This window comes from Psittacula echo, assembly GCF_963264785.1.
Source record: "Psittacula echo genome assembly, chromosome: 1".
In the NCBI taxonomy this organism is placed as follows: domain Eukaryota; kingdom Metazoa; phylum Chordata; class Aves; order Psittaciformes; family Psittacidae; genus Psittacula; species Psittacula echo.
Window position 1 is genome coordinate 16257218 of NC_137735.1, and position 15632 is coordinate 16272849.

At 37.4% G+C, this 15632-nt stretch overlaps 1 protein-coding gene across 1 annotated transcript in view; it reads right to left on the reverse strand.

The window, feature by feature from the left end:
• Nucleotides 1-731: 731 nt before the first annotated feature.
• Nucleotides 732-15632, reverse strand: part of PROM1 (prominin 1) — a gene marked incomplete at both ends in the record, with an annotated part of 51955 nt that continues 37054 nt past the window's right edge. Inside the window, 14 exons of the mRNA XM_080623994.1 lie at nt 732-768; nt 1198-1313; nt 2870-2962; nt 3505-3573; nt 3662-3742; nt 5220-5273; nt 5861-5878; nt 6596-6688; nt 9327-9398; nt 9659-9805; nt 11412-11496; nt 11813-11916; nt 12342-12465; nt 13848-14000. Of these exons, the coding sequence (XP_080480120.1) occupies nt 732-768; nt 1198-1313; nt 2870-2962; nt 3505-3573; nt 3662-3742; nt 5220-5273; nt 5861-5878; nt 6596-6688; nt 9327-9398; nt 9659-9805; nt 11412-11496; nt 11813-11916; nt 12342-12465; nt 13848-14000 (1246 nt within the window). The remainder of the gene's footprint in view (nt 769-1197; nt 1314-2869; nt 2963-3504; nt 3574-3661; nt 3743-5219; nt 5274-5860; nt 5879-6595; nt 6689-9326; nt 9399-9658; nt 9806-11411; nt 11497-11812; nt 11917-12341; nt 12466-13847; nt 14001-15632) is intronic.

Below are 15632 nucleotides of genomic sequence, written 5' to 3' on the forward strand. Positions count from 1 at the left end.
TTAAGTAAGGACACATGAACGCATGCAGTTTCAGACTTGGTTTACCTTGTAAAAACAGGATTGTGTATACCATATAAATGCTCTTTATGATAACCATTATTACCATTTTCCGTACTGTAATAAAATAAATACACCAAGAAAGACCATGTTAACTATAAAATGTGCTATGTACAGTATGGCTTCTAAGACATGTACATGGATGTCAGTATTATATGCAAAGATAAACTGTGTCTGTACAATAGAATACACTTTTCCTTTATAACATTCAGAAGTTGTGGCATAATTATAATATTTTTTAAATACTTTTATACGTTCTCCAAAAATTAAGTATTTTTGTATTCTTGAGTTGGATACTCTAATATAATCTATATTGTTTGGTGAAACAGAACACGTTACCTCATTTGAAGTAACAAGTTACATGAAAAATATAAACCCTCCCACCAGAATAAAATAATTGTAACAAATACCATCAAAAATGTCTTACGTTTTCATGGGTATAGTTTCACCACTAAAAAACACAGAAAAGGAGGAGTAATTAACTAGATACTAATAAGTGAGTAATTTTAGCTGTACATGCCTGTTTCTGCTCCACTGACTAGTGAATGTGTAATGAAAAATGACCAGTGTGAAAACTGAGAAATGCAGTACACAAACTAACTGAACAATGAGCAAAACCAAAGAGTAGGAAACAGTGAAAACAAAACTGATGGGAAAATGTGCAAGAACAGTTATCATAAAGTAAAATGCCAAGTCCCTGAGACAGAGGAACTGCAATTGAAAAAGGAAAGACTCGTTAGGAATAACTAAGACACTAAGAAAGCAAATAATTAATTCAAGAAGATTAAAAAGCAGGCGTAATTCACCTTAACAGGTTACTTAGCAAAGCTAATCATTTGTACATTTAGAATACATTTATATAATCACTGTACACGAAGCTCTGAAAACCTCATTCTGAAATAAGTTTCTCAAAGTCAGGGCTGACACTATCTGCACAGAGTCATAGCAAGACAAGGCAACCACATCCCACCTGCACGAAGCACTGTGTAGGCACCAACCCAAACCTGCAATACTTTACAAGAACATACAGTTCTAATCTGACTGTGCAGAAGGTTTCAGGATTATAGTGCCTTCATGTGAGATACTACAAAAATATTTCAATCCATGTGCCATTTAGCTTACTTAGGAATATATACTTACTCATCGTATACATCCTCTGTATCCATTCTACGATAGTATTTGGAGAGTTTCACAGCAAAAATTATGGCAGGAATTAAAAATATTGAAGAGCCTCCCAAACCAAACCAGAAGGTATTCTGAAACAAAGCAGAATCCAGGAAAAAGACTGATCATAGAATCATAGAATAGTTAGGGTTGGAAAGGACCTTAAGATCATGATATTCTAATCATTGTTACTGGAAGAACACAGCCAAAATTAGTGGCACTGGTCTTATGGATTATCAGAACTCCTTATACTAGTATGGAGCAGGGCATGTTAAGTGTTCCCTACTGTCACTGTGAACTAACGTAAGAACAGCACTGTCCTCAAATGTGACCAAATAGAAATGTGTCTGAAGTTGCTCAAAGCTACACAGCCAGAGTGCCCTAAGAAGTTATTTCAATGTACTCAGCCTTGGGCGAGAAAGTAATTTTGCGTGTCAGCATTAATTTACCAGTCACATTTTTTCTTTCTCCTTTCTTGGTATTTTAAAGTATTCATCTTTCTCATGGTTCTTTCTCAAAATCAAAGTTTCCAGCACTCTCTCAAGGTACTTTTAAACTTGCTAACTGCAACCTGTTTGTGTAACTAATTTCATTATCATACAGTTGAACTGAGTTATCACTGGATGTTAAAAAGATCATTTTTCAAATTTGATTTCTATCGGCTGGAGGAATTTTGATTTTTAAGTGACTCAGCTAAGTTCTACCATCAGGAAAATCATGGTCCATCTCCCTCCAGATGGTTAGTGGCTACACAAAGGAGAAAAGAAGCTCTGTAACATGTCAGAATCGATGATTCTGCCAGGTTAGGAGGTTTATGTGGTTAAGCATCATCAAGGTTAAGCATTTTGTGGTTAAAGCATTATCAAGGTTCGAATGCTTTGGCTTTGACTGATTATACACAAGGTCCTAATTAGGACCTTGCTACAAGTGCCATAAAGCTAAGCAATAGCTAGGAGATATTTTAGGTAGTTTCCAGGCATGTGGTTTCATATGCTCTTTTTAATACATACTGCCCTCTTTCCAAGCTCTTTTAAGCAAGATGAAAAGCAAGTATTGCCCTTATATATTGCAACCAGTCATGCTCCAAGTCTCCACTGTATAGGAATGAATCAAGGTCTGCTACAAGTCAAGTGATAAAACCTCATTCAGGTTTTCTGGATTCCAGGAAAGATACTCGAGAAAGTTTTTCCTTCCTATTTCTCACTCACTTCCTTCCCCCACTCCCTCTCCTCAAGTCAGAAACAGTTACAGCTGAAACTTCAGATCTTTATGCTTTTCCATTTCAAGGTCATTCAGAATCAAGTAATCAAACAGAAACCCAGCTATTTTTTTCCAGAACTTTTATTCCAAACCAGTAGTACTGTATTTACTTTGCAATTCAAGTTGTAAGAAATTTAGTAAGAACAGTTAATTTTACAGCATTCTCACTAATAGAAGCCTAAGTTTACAGGGAACATAAAACAAGTCCAGCACTGGTTTGGCTTTGGATTTGATCCAGATCTGAACATTTTTTTTTTCCCTGAATAACTTTGAACATGACACTTCATTATCATACTTCAGAACAGTCTAGCCAGAATAATTAAACGCAGACGTACGTTCAAAGAATTTCCCACTGCCCCAATTCTGAATAACAGAAAATATTCCTTACCACAGAATCGGCTATATAGCTGCATAGAAAAATATCTACTGCTGTATCTATCACATTGGCAATAGGCTTGCATGCTGCTACCTCCATGGCAATCTGAAAGACATTAAAAAAATAAGTATATAGTTCAAAGAATGTAACAGAATAAAATAAGAATCTCAAAACTTGCCTATAGTTACAGATGCTGTTTATTAAATTGTTTTCTCTCGCCCTATCCAAATTCCAATGGGGGTATGCTATCAACTGAACATCTCTAAAACCTCAGCTTACTTTCTTAAAGGCTGCAGCTGAAGGAAGAAAAATAAAACAAGATGCTAATGACATCAATTTGAACTAAGCAGGGACATGCTCAGTGCAGTATTAGCACAAATGCTAATGGCAGATTTCAGGCTAGCCCTGGAAAAAAAAAAGTAGTTTTTACATCTTATTCCAATCAACACAACTCATCATTTCTGTTCTATTTCAAACACAACAGAACTATTTACAGACAACAAGTTTTCCCCTTCATAGTAAGTACAAATCTCTTACAAATTGAAGCTATAAAACATACTATCAAACTAACATGATCATTATTATTGTCTAGATTTTTCACATTCTTTTCAAACACAGCTTCTGTCAATGAAGTTAATGCATCTTACCGACTCCTTGACCCACTCAATGTATTGCTCAAAGTAGCCAACAATGGTATCCATGTACTTTTTTGTCTCCTAGGAACAGAAAAAAGTGAATAAAAGTAAGTGAAACTTTATCTCCATGACATCATAAATTAATGTACTTTAATTAACTAAAGCTCACCTGTACAATAACTAAAGAAGCGTTGTTATTTATGAGAAGCTGGGCAGCATTAACAGCGCTTATGACATTTTTCACCTTAACCTGGAGAGGAAGAGACAGCGTTTAATACAAATAAATCCCTTTCAGGCTGTTACAATGGCTCTGCAGCCATTTTTGGGACCCTATTCTCTTTAAAAACCAATGTTACTGTCCTGTCAAAAAACTCCAAATAACTCCAGACAGAACATGAGCCGGCCTACAGATTCAAGATCACCTGACAAAATTCTCTCACTACTAGAAAAGGAAGACATTAGTGGTTATAAACAGTATCTTCTCCTGAATCCTATGTTACCAATTTATATACTAAATCAGCTTTCTCTTCCGTTCTCTTTCCTTTCTGTAAAAGTAGAAATACATTCATCAATGTAGTATATACATTACAGACACATACAGTGCACAGCAAGAATACAGTGCCTGTATACTATTACAACTCTTACTAGAGTATGATTCTGTACAGCTAGAACATTCTGCTAATCAATATGCAAAAGGATTGAGACACTTCTTCAATGCATGTGCAACCCTATCAAGTCTCTCACAGAACACACACAAAGGATAATGTACATACAGCTTGAAACTGTAGAGGTGTTTCCCAAATACACTTACAGGTCAAACACTTTCTTATCAGCACCTGATTTCATGGCTTCTTAGCCCCACCTTCCAGGTTCAAATCACAGATTCTAAAGGAAACCTAGCTCACCTGCTGCTGTGGATGGGTGAAAACCATAATGGGAAGAACTGGGGTAGGTATGGCCCATCAAGCTGTTGCAACTATGACTCTTAAGTGCTAGCAAGTGTGGCTGGATTCTTGCTAGCAGAGCCAAGGCAGGCTGGTGGCAACAGAAAGCTTTGCTGCCAGGAAAGTAACCATCCTGTTGCATATTCTCCCAAGTCCAGCAGACTGTGAAGGCAGTGGTCCCATTGTGTGGGCATGAGCTGCTACTTAGAGGGGAAACATGGCTGTCCTGGGGAAGCCTCTATACAGGTCCAGGCTCCCACAGCAAGGCTGACGCTGCAGAAGCAGGAAGGTAACAGTCCAGTGCTAAAGAAACAGGCCCCTGGGAGCTGGATGTTGGACAACAGGTAGTTAAAGACATGTTAAGCTCTCTTTTCTCAGTTGAATTTTTGCATTTTACTTCTTGGTTGTCTTCCCCCCTAACTCCCCAAGTTTTGTATTCAAGGATTCTAGAAAAAAACTACAGTTTTAGGAAAATGAGTAACACACCATATGGAACTGTGCTCAAGTCTAGTTAGTTTACAACTCATGCTTCAAAAAAAATTCCCATCTTTTTCTTTCATTTTTTTTTTTTTTTCCCTCTGTAAGGAAGGGAAAGCCAGGGTAGAAAAAGCTGTGTACAAGAAATATCTGAATCCCTGCTACAACCTCAATGCATTACAATCTTTTCCAATAACAGAACAGCTAGAAATACAAACCGCTGTATTGAAAATATATGCCCTGCATATATGATGAATAGACTTAAAACACATAAAAATGTTCCTGTTGCCAGAAAGAAAAGTTTACCATAAGTTCAGATGATGTCCTCTTCAGTAACCGGATGCTCTGATTTAAAGTGCTCTATTAGAAAGGAGGGAAGAAAGAAAACAAACATTCAAGTCATTGCTACAGGTAAGAGCCCATCTCTTTTAATATTATATGCATACTTTGATCTTATCTAGATTACTTCATATAATACAATATATCACACTATATATAGTAACAACAGTTGTATTAAAATGAATATGACTTTTTATAAGAGCAAGTAGTGACAGGAAAAGAGGTAATGGCTTTAAATTGAAAGAGGGTAGATTTAGATTAGATATAAGGAAGAAGTTCTTCCCTGTGAGGGTGGTGAAGCACTGGCACAAGTTGTCCAGAGAAGTTGTGGCTGCTCCATTCCTGGAAGTGTTCAAGGCCAGGCTGGATGGGGCTTTGAGAAACCTGGTCTAGTGGAAGCTGTCCCTGCCCCTAGCAGCGGGTTGGAACGATATTATCTCTAATAATCCCTTCCAAACCAAACCATGCTATGACTCTTATGCACTGTGTACTGGAAGATTTTAGATTTAACTAAGATTTATTTGGAGTGAAGAGAGAACAGTTAAAATCAGAACCAAGCATTCAGAGAATTCTATAATGTGCAATTTCAGAAGGGAAAAAGCACTTACCCTAGCTTTAACATATTTCTTGACAGTCGGTTTTGTAAAAGGAAAAAGAGATGAGAATAATTAGGAGTTAATTAGGAAAGATCAACATAGAATTAGACTGGAAGAGAAGACAATGCTTTTCTACCAGAGGGCTTTGATAGGGCAGGAACACTGTATCAGATGATAGCATAAACTAAAAGTCATCATGTTACCTAGAAGAAAAAGCAACACCTAACATACACACAGCTTGATACTTAAAAGCCTGGCAAAATAAGGCAGAAGCAGCCCTTTCACGTCTTTTATGGCATCAATAAAAAATACTTTTCTTTGGTTCTAAATACTCCTGTCAGGAGGTTCCAGTTCTAATTAACACTGTTAGGCGATTGCTAATTCCAAGAAATAAAGTGTGAAAATTTATTTGAAGACAAATGCTAAGCAAAAAAGAAAATGAGTGAATTAGGGTTAGGATTTTGTAAATTTCTCCCATTTCCTATTTTATTCATATATAACCAAAAATAGATACAGGAAAAAAAAATGGGGAGGAAAAAGATCATGATTTTAGAAAGCATTATAAAGTAGTAGTATTACAAGTAGGAAAACTATTTATTAAACACGTACTTTAACCAGATTACTCTTCAGTGACAGTGAAAATGCAATCTGTGCTTATATACTAGCGAAGGTCCAGCTTTCTGTATTTAAGGGATTCAAAGATTCATATTTTCTTAACTACATTTTAGTTTTGATTTAATATTTTACCATAGCTTGCTCTAGTGGAATGACTTGCTGGTTATGAATCATTCGAATGTTGTTTGCATGTCCTTTTAAGGCATTTTCCAGTGCTCCTTTTGGCTGTAAAAAACACAATTATGCAGTATTGTTCAGTAGTCTCAAAGCTTTCCAACAAAGCAAGAAACAATGAAAGCTGCATATTATCCTCATTCATTGCAGAACAGCTGATGCTAACAACGGGATATGGCAAATTGAATTCCTCAACACAAAGAGAGGAAAAATCACCATATTAATAATTCAAACCTCAATAACCAAACCAGATACATTATACTGCTTTTCTGGCTATAACATTATCAGCACAGATTTAACTGGAGAGAATTTTCACATGGTGCTCTAAGCCATTTTAAATACAGAGGAGCTAGCACATCCCCCTCTAACTCACTGCAAGAACCCTGCAGCATGGCACCACAGCTGGGATGAGCATGGCACAGGCACAGGTACTTGCTTTTGTTTTGGGCACTGTGGACACCACCCTGAGGCACACTGCTTTCTGAGGGGCACAGAAGTTTCCCAGCCGGTAACTTGGAAATGTGTCTGTGGAAGTTATTCTTCATTTCTGCAGCTCCTGCTTTTCAGTCAGAAGATACGAGTTTGTGCCCTGATTTTCAAGACTGCCTGCCTGTCTGGAGCTCACACTTGCTGCAAAATAGTGTGGAATTTGATTTTATTCTCAGAAATACATTTCTCTTCCATTCCCTTTTGATGGCAAAATCACTTGGCTCCCTGCATACACACTGAATACACACTCCTCACTGTTTTGAAAGTGTACTAATGGCATACCTCAGAAATGTGTTTGCTTCCTGTGAAGTGTTCATGTAAGTGGTCAGCTGTGGCACTGAGCTTCAGGATGCTTCATGTGGTGCACTGACAAGCTGAATTCCCTTACCTAACAACACCTGTGGGTGGTAGCTCCCTCCTCCATATCCTGGACCCAGTGTTTTGATAAAAGTTTTATTCCATTTGCTCCTTCCAGTATAAAAACATCCATTCAATTTAGTGTAAGGTGCCAGAAAATGTAAACTATAACCCCATGGTTAATTAATTCCAAACGGTTTTAGTTTATTCTTTAACTGACTGTTCTTGTAAACTTTAAGAGTTAACACTAATAACAAAGCGGGATTACAAAATATTCTTGGAAACCAGTATCAGTTTTGAAACAATCTTATTTTTGTACTATGTCATATTGTTGTGGGGTTTTGGAGGGCTTTTTTTAGACATTTCATAGATTACACTAAGGAAGAAATAAAAATATACACTGTGACAGTGAACACATTTAATACTGTGGTTTTCTTTGTCTTCTATAGAAAGAAATTACTCTGCCTAATCTATTCTCAATTCGAATACTTCTTTTAGATTCTATTACCAAAAATAAATAAAAAAAAAACAAACAAACAAACCCATCTACCAGCACAATAAATTTTCCTTTATGGAGCTACGTAGAATATATCTTTAAAGAGACATTTCAGGCAATTCTATGTAAAGCATAATACATTTGAAGAACCTCAGCTTTCACTTAGAAAATAACCCAAAACATCAGCAAAACCTCCCCACCTGTATAAGGTTCAAAATGGCACAGTAAAAATTGAAAATTGAAGTGAACTTTGGCCAAAGCTACTGGTATCTGTCCAATTCAGCAGACAAACTACATGAGTAAACAGGCAACATGTGGCTCACTCATGGTACTTGGAGAGGATGCTAAGGATACAAGAAAAGCTCTGAGCAGCCTAAACTTGACATGAGTGCACATGTGGCAGAAAAAAGCACTAAGTTGTGTGATCAAATTATATGGAGTAAGCACACCAGCAGCCTCTACTGTGCCGCCTTCTCCCGAAGGGAGGAATGGATATCTGATAAATTCCAAACAGCATGCTCCCACTCTGCTCTCTGCGTCCCTTAGTGATCCAAGTGATAGTAGCACATATGCAGCATAACTCTTTCTCCTACATCGCAATGCAGGCATCTGTCTTGGGCCAGTCTCCAACCTCGTGGCCAAAGTATGACCCTCATTTTGAAAAACAAATATGAAGTGACCTTGACATTCATACAAACATATTAGCTGAATATTCACCAACTGTTAACACAGCTGTGTCATTCTGCAGATTCATTTGCAAGCAATACCGTAGCTGCACCCTCTGACCATTGTCCATGTGTCTGCATGCAAAAAAAGCCCTTCAGAGCAAGACAGGATCTCTTTTGTGTGTTTTCCCGCCACAGTGGAGCCCCAGTCCTCAATAGAGCTCTTATGAGCTTCCACAGTATTAATTTTATTGCTAATCGCAAAACATTCTGCTCAATAACTGAAACAAAATTAATTCAAATAATCATCTTCATCACAGTCTAACCTTTTTTTTTTTTTTCCAACTGGGACCCTAAAATGTATACAGCATAAACAGGAAATAATTGGAATATTCCCCCCATTTCTTAAGCAAACGGTGGAATTCAAGAAATTATACTTCCAAAGCAGAAATTGTACAACAGTTAACATAGAAAAATCAGTAATTAGCAATATTTAAAATACAGTTCATATCCAATGTTGTTCTTGAAAGCTTTTCCTTATGTGACAATGCATCACGTATATAAGTGTCTGAAATACAAGAATACTCCCACAGAAACTCTAAATGCTTGGCTATGTATTTATACTTACAAAGTATATAAATGATACATTTTATGTATTACTGTATTAGTGAATTAAACTTACCAGCTGGTCTGCTCTTGCTTCTAAGTCATTAGCAAATGACAGAAGATCAACTTTGGTAACACTTTTATTGATCTGAAACAAGATGTGAACAGCAGAAGAGTGTATGTTGTTACTGCATTCAAACACTGCACACCACCTACTTTGTCTACCCCTTTATTTCTTTAAATGTTTGCTGAGCTTAACTTCTGAAGTGCTTTTGATCCATGTTCTGTGATTCTCCAAAACACACCCCTTCACACAAAAGCAGATTTTTCTCCATTTTGCCCACTGTTAAAAGAAACATTTCATTTTACACTTCGTCCCAGTCAAACCTCGGTTGACTACAGTCTCACCTCTGCCAAATACGCTGCAAAGTTTATCCCTTCTATTCCTGAAGAGCTGAAATTCAAAAGATTCTCCTTCCCAATTTCATCCAGCAGGATGATTTTGCTGAGGTTTATCTGAATATGCTCAATTTTAAGAGCTACATCTTCTGTATACTGAGAGGGAAACAAAATAAAGCATATAAGTGGTTTGCGCCCAGTGCGTATTCATCTATAGCTGTCCTTCCCTAAGCATCTTGCTTTTGCTGACTCATCACTTTCATGAAGAAGAACACACTGATTCTTGCTTACATCAGTTGAATTCAACTAACTTTGATGGAATCCACCAGGTAATGTTCTTCCCTTTATCCACATAGTTTAGCCATGCCACGTTCTAACCTAGCCATGCATCTTTCATACCAATGAATTACTTGCCCTTTCATGACATCCATTTAAGCAGGCTTCTCTGAATAGATGTTAGTCCCTCCTAAGAGGAGACCAAGATAAAAGAGAATTCCCTTTCCTCTCCAGGAAATGTTATGTTTAAATATTTAAGTTATACCCCTGGCCCTAACCAAGAGAAACCTAGAGAATTTGGTATCTCCGTTGTGGCCAGGACAGACACTTGTCCACTCTATTGGCCATAGGACTAAATGAGACTCCTCTTAATATGTTTAGTGGGAACTAAAGATGACCTGCTTATCATCACCTGAAGTCCTCCTGCATGGCATCCAAATCTAAAATGTTACCTTTCCTGCACAGGTCACAGAGTAAAAGATGAGGAATCTGAAAACCTGACTTCCTTTCCAGCCTCCACCTCCTTCCCAGTCTGCTGTGGACACCCAAAATAATCTTCCCTGTTCATTTTGTGTATTATTTGGGGGCAGGGGCTGTATCTATTAAGTGTGGGTACAGTGCCTGGCAGAACAGAATATGGATCCCCTAGAGGTTGCTGTAATGAAGATCAGTATTATAGGCAACTCCAGAATTAGTACAGTCATGTGATTATAGAATCATAGAATGATTTGGGTTGGAAGGGACCTTAAAGCTCATCCAGGTCCAGCTGGGCAGGGACACCTTCCACTAGACCAGATTGCTCAAAGACCTGTCCAACCTGGTCTTAAACACTTCCAGGGATGGGGCAGCTGCAACTTCTTTGGGCAATCTCTTCCAGTACCTCACTACTCTCACAGTGAATAATATCTGATCTAAAGCTACCCCTCTTTCAGCTTAAAATCATTCTCCTGTGTTCTATCACTACATGCCCTTGTAAAAGTAAAACAATGAAGTCGTGTATTATTACAGCTTAACTGAAAAGATTATATTTTATCCCAACTCCTTCCCACTGAAATCAGGAACCATTCTTAGGAGCACAGTATATCATATCCTGGATCAATATAAATCTGACTGGAATCAGAGGAGAACACACTAAGACAGACATTTATCTAAAGAGCAAGACTCTCATTACACACCATAAGTAGTCTTTGGAAGATGCTAGACTTGAACCTTCTATGCAAGTTTCAAAATTAAAATCAACTATATTTTTATTATCATAAAAAGCATATCAGAGAACCTTCTGTGGTCCACTGAGATGGGCAAAGAACATCTTGTTCGTAAATAGATTCCTTTATTTCAGATTAGCTTGGCCATTTTTTGCCTCCTTACAGGATATGTTGCATATAAAAACCAAAATCCCACAAACCCCAGACATGCCATACTGTGTTCAAACACCTCTCCAGACTTCAGAAGTAATCATGCACCTGCTCATACTTTCTTTACTTACCATACTAATATTTAGGAATTCATTGATATCGAACAGGTGTTCTAGGCGAAGTGAAGTATAAATTCCTTTGTTTTCCTTACAATCACTGTAAAAATAAAAATATATCAGCCTAAAAATCACCTTGAGGACTAAGTGTTAAGAGAATGATTCACAATGTTTTCATATTCTAAGAGAATCAATCTGATGCAAAATATTTTATCAAAGAGTTCAACTAATGTCGTTATATGTATTGCACTAACACTACCTCTAATAACTCATGCTTTTGCTACTGATTCACTGGAAAATCAGAATGTCTTCTGGAATGTGTACCATTTTTGCATGTGCTTTAAATATCAAGCATGGAAGATGCCACAAAACTAATATGCATAAATGGAATTAAATCTTGACCATAACTTTAGTACCTGTACACATTTTCGAAAGTCAAGTTAATATTTGGATTTTTAAACAGGATGCCAGAAAGATAGTTTTTCCAGTGCTGATTTAGTAAGTAGGGAGTATCCAAAACCTAGAAGACAAAATTCAGTAATGTTACTATAATTCAGAGTTTTCAATTAATGAATTTATTCATATGCAATCTTTTGACACATACCCACATATAAGCCCATCACCCATTAATGGAAACACAAGCAAACCAGCAAATTCAACCTCTCTGGTGCAGAAAATGAATATCAAAGCTGAACTTCACCAAGAAATGCTGAATTCACAGAAAAAAGTATCTCCACAAGACGACAAACATGCAGTATTAACACTGCAAAGCAAATTAAACCAAGAAAGGATGAATGTGTCTATTCGGTGAGTAAGGGGAAAGTAAAACCAGATCCAAACTCACTTCAAATATCCCATAAAAAAATAGTATGCCATACATAACTGACAAGACCATCAGGACTCACGGAGATCCCAGTCATTGCTTAATAACGTGAATAATTTTACCTTGAATAAAGTTTTATCTTCAAAGGGCTCACAGACCAGTTTTTCTACATTTCCACCTGTGACAAAAGTGAGCACGACTACAGTCATCAGCACCCAGGAGAAAAGAAAACTGAATCCAACACCACTGAAAAAAAATAAGTTGAGTAAGTTTTTGCTTTTGAAGAACAAGGTACATATACTTGGGGCAACAGTGAAGCCAACAGTTAGCAGCTACAATATGACAAGTGGTAGACCGTTGAAATACTTTTGTTTTCCAGATAGGTTTTTGCCCTCTGAAACATCTTACATGTTTCAGCTCTGTAAAGTCTTCAGCTAAATCACATTTAAAATGCCCACATCTGCACTGGGTGTGCAAACTCTTTTAAGAATTAAGAGCCACAAAAGCATACAATTTTCTTTTTAAAATTCAACTTTCTAGCCTTGTGCTCTCAAAAGAATTTTAGACAAATTTCAGATGCAAGCTTCTCTTGCACCTAACAGAAATGACATTAAACCACTACTAGGAACTTCCAACAGTAACCCCCAAACTCCTAAGTGCTCTGAGAAAGTCAAGTGTTTCTTGACTCCTTGCATGGCTTTTGTTTTCTTTTAAGGAATTGCTCAAGTGTACTAAAAAGCTATGAAACCCTCTTTATATTTTCAATTATCTGTTCCCAGTTTTTGCAGTTTCCAAATTGGCTGTCCTTGTTTCAGCTGGGTTAGAGATTAATTTTATTCTAAGTAGCTGGTACAGTGCTGTGTTTTGGATTTAGTATGAAAATAAAGTTGGTAACACACTGATGTTTTATGTTGTTGCTAAGTAATGCTTACCCTAAATCAAGGATTTTTCAGTTTCCCATGCTCTGCAGCGAGGAGGGGCACAAGAAGCCAAGAAGGAGCAGAGACAGGACACCTGACCCAAACTAGCCAAACGGGTATTCCATACCACAGCATGTCATATCCAGTATATAGACCAGAGGGAGTTGGCTGGGAGCCACTGATGACTGCTCAGGGACAGGTTGGGCACTGGTCAATGGGAGGTGAGCAATTGTATTGTGCATCACTTGTTTTCTTTCCTTGGGGTTTATTCCTCTCTATGCCTCTTTTTCATTATAATTGTTATTGTTAGCATTATTTTATACACTCCCCATTATTAAACTCTCTTGATTCTCCTCCCCATCCCACCAGAGGCCAGTGGGCATGAGTGAGCTGCTATGGTACTCAGTTGCTGCCTGGGGTTAAAAAACAATATTACATAGAAATATATCAGCTACAGCACTCACCTTAGAACAGCAGATTCAGAGATTTTATCCTTCAGCTATAATCCTTAATGAAAGAGAACCCAAAATTCCCAAGACCCTTAGTGGAAGTACATGAGACCAGTACTTATTTTTGTTCTGACTTTTTTCCAGCGCATACACATAGAAAGCATCAATTCTTCTCATGCACATGCCCTTCAAAAAAAATCAGTAAAAACAATCTTCTACAGGTACCTTTTTTTAACTTTCACCAGTAAGTGAAACTTACGCCATGAGGAAGTTTCCTCCAGTGTTGGAGATGCAGCCTCTGGTTGTTGGAGAAGCATGTTTATCATAACCACAGGTGCCACATAGCAATCCAAGACAATAGAAGATCAGAATGAGGACCACCATGCAGCACAGAATGAGACAACCCAGCCACCTAAGGAATAAAACACAAAGTGTTTGGTTATTAGCATGCGAGGAATACACCAGGGACCTGCAGAATACATCAGGCAATACCATATTCCCAACTGGCTCACTCATGGTTCTGTTTGAGCAACAAATATTAGCAATGAAAAAATGGTTTTCCTACACTTGCATATATTGTAGGACAGAACATGATCACTGTTGGATAACAGACAGCTGCTCCAGAAGGGCTGGGGAACAACCACCACAGGAACAAGGTGTTCCCACCTCATTACTGCAGGTGATCTGTACTGTTATAAAGTGTGCCAAGTGGAGCAAATAATGACTCAGAGGAGGCAGGAGCTCAAACAGTAATTTATTCAAGAAACAATGGAGGAATTTAGAATGTGCACTCACCATTGGTCATGAAATACATTACTCTTACTGCAAGGCTTACTACTTTTTGCACACAGTGTGATAGGACTGTTAATAGTAAGTAAATGTATTTAAGGCTATTAATATCTAGCTTTTTGTGTCTGTGGTGGAACGCTTTCACTATATGGAGCATTTAACAGAACTTGATCAGAAGGAGGATCTTGAATAGGAACTGAACCTTCATTTTTATTAATTAAATCCCATAACAATTCTATCTGCCCACATATTTGGAGCACATGCATTTGTTCACACATTTTGTATTTCATTCTAGCCTTTTATCTCCTCCCAATTCCCTCTGCTCTTCCTTTTTCCTTTTGTTCCCCTTCTCCCAGCTTATATTTCTTAAGTTCCCTTTTCTCTTCCCTGTATCTCTGTAGTGGGAAAGTGGGAACCAGAAAAAGGAATATCATAATGAATATGCACAGCCAAAACAGAGAAAGAAAAACATTAATGCTGACAGGCACATTTGTAGAAGAATACTTATTAAGAATAATGAACAATGCATCTGTAATTAAGGAAGGGACAGATAGAAAATAATCTGGACAGCTACAGGCTTTGGTTTCACTTGTACTTGGAAATACTACTAGGTCAGTTTTAGCAAGAATGGGTATTTAAGTGCCATGCAAATAAGATATTTCTCCACTTCTTTGAATCTAAATACAAGATTAACAGAGGCTTACTGCAGCAGAACAAAGCAAAGTATTTATTTGGCTAAATGCAATCTGAGCTTCAAAGAAAATACTAACAAATTTGACACATCAAGGCTCACCACAAAAACTGCCTGACAAGGAATGGGTTAAAGATTATAGATTGTAAGTAAAGTTCTTCAAGTTCAGTCTTCTCATTTTGATTTAAAATTGCATTAATGCCATCAGCACACATTCTGCAGCAGTGGAACTGATTATGACACAAAGATAGAAACAATTATTGATTACGGGAAAAACTGAAGTTTCAAAATGTAGAGAGAACTTTGTGAGCTTGAGGACTGAAATGACTAAACCTGGGCAAAGTTAAATGGTATGAAATAAAAAGCTTTATGCTTCAAACTGTGAGATTATTATCCCTTCTTTTATGCATTACATCTTTGACATCTACCTACACCTATCCTTCCTGAAAAAGACCTGAAGGCCTACACAGTAGGAACTACCTCTTGCTCTGTAGTGAAACAGCACCAGTTGTTGATTAGCTGCAGTTTTGACTTTTACCAAAATGCCAGTAACAAACAAATGCG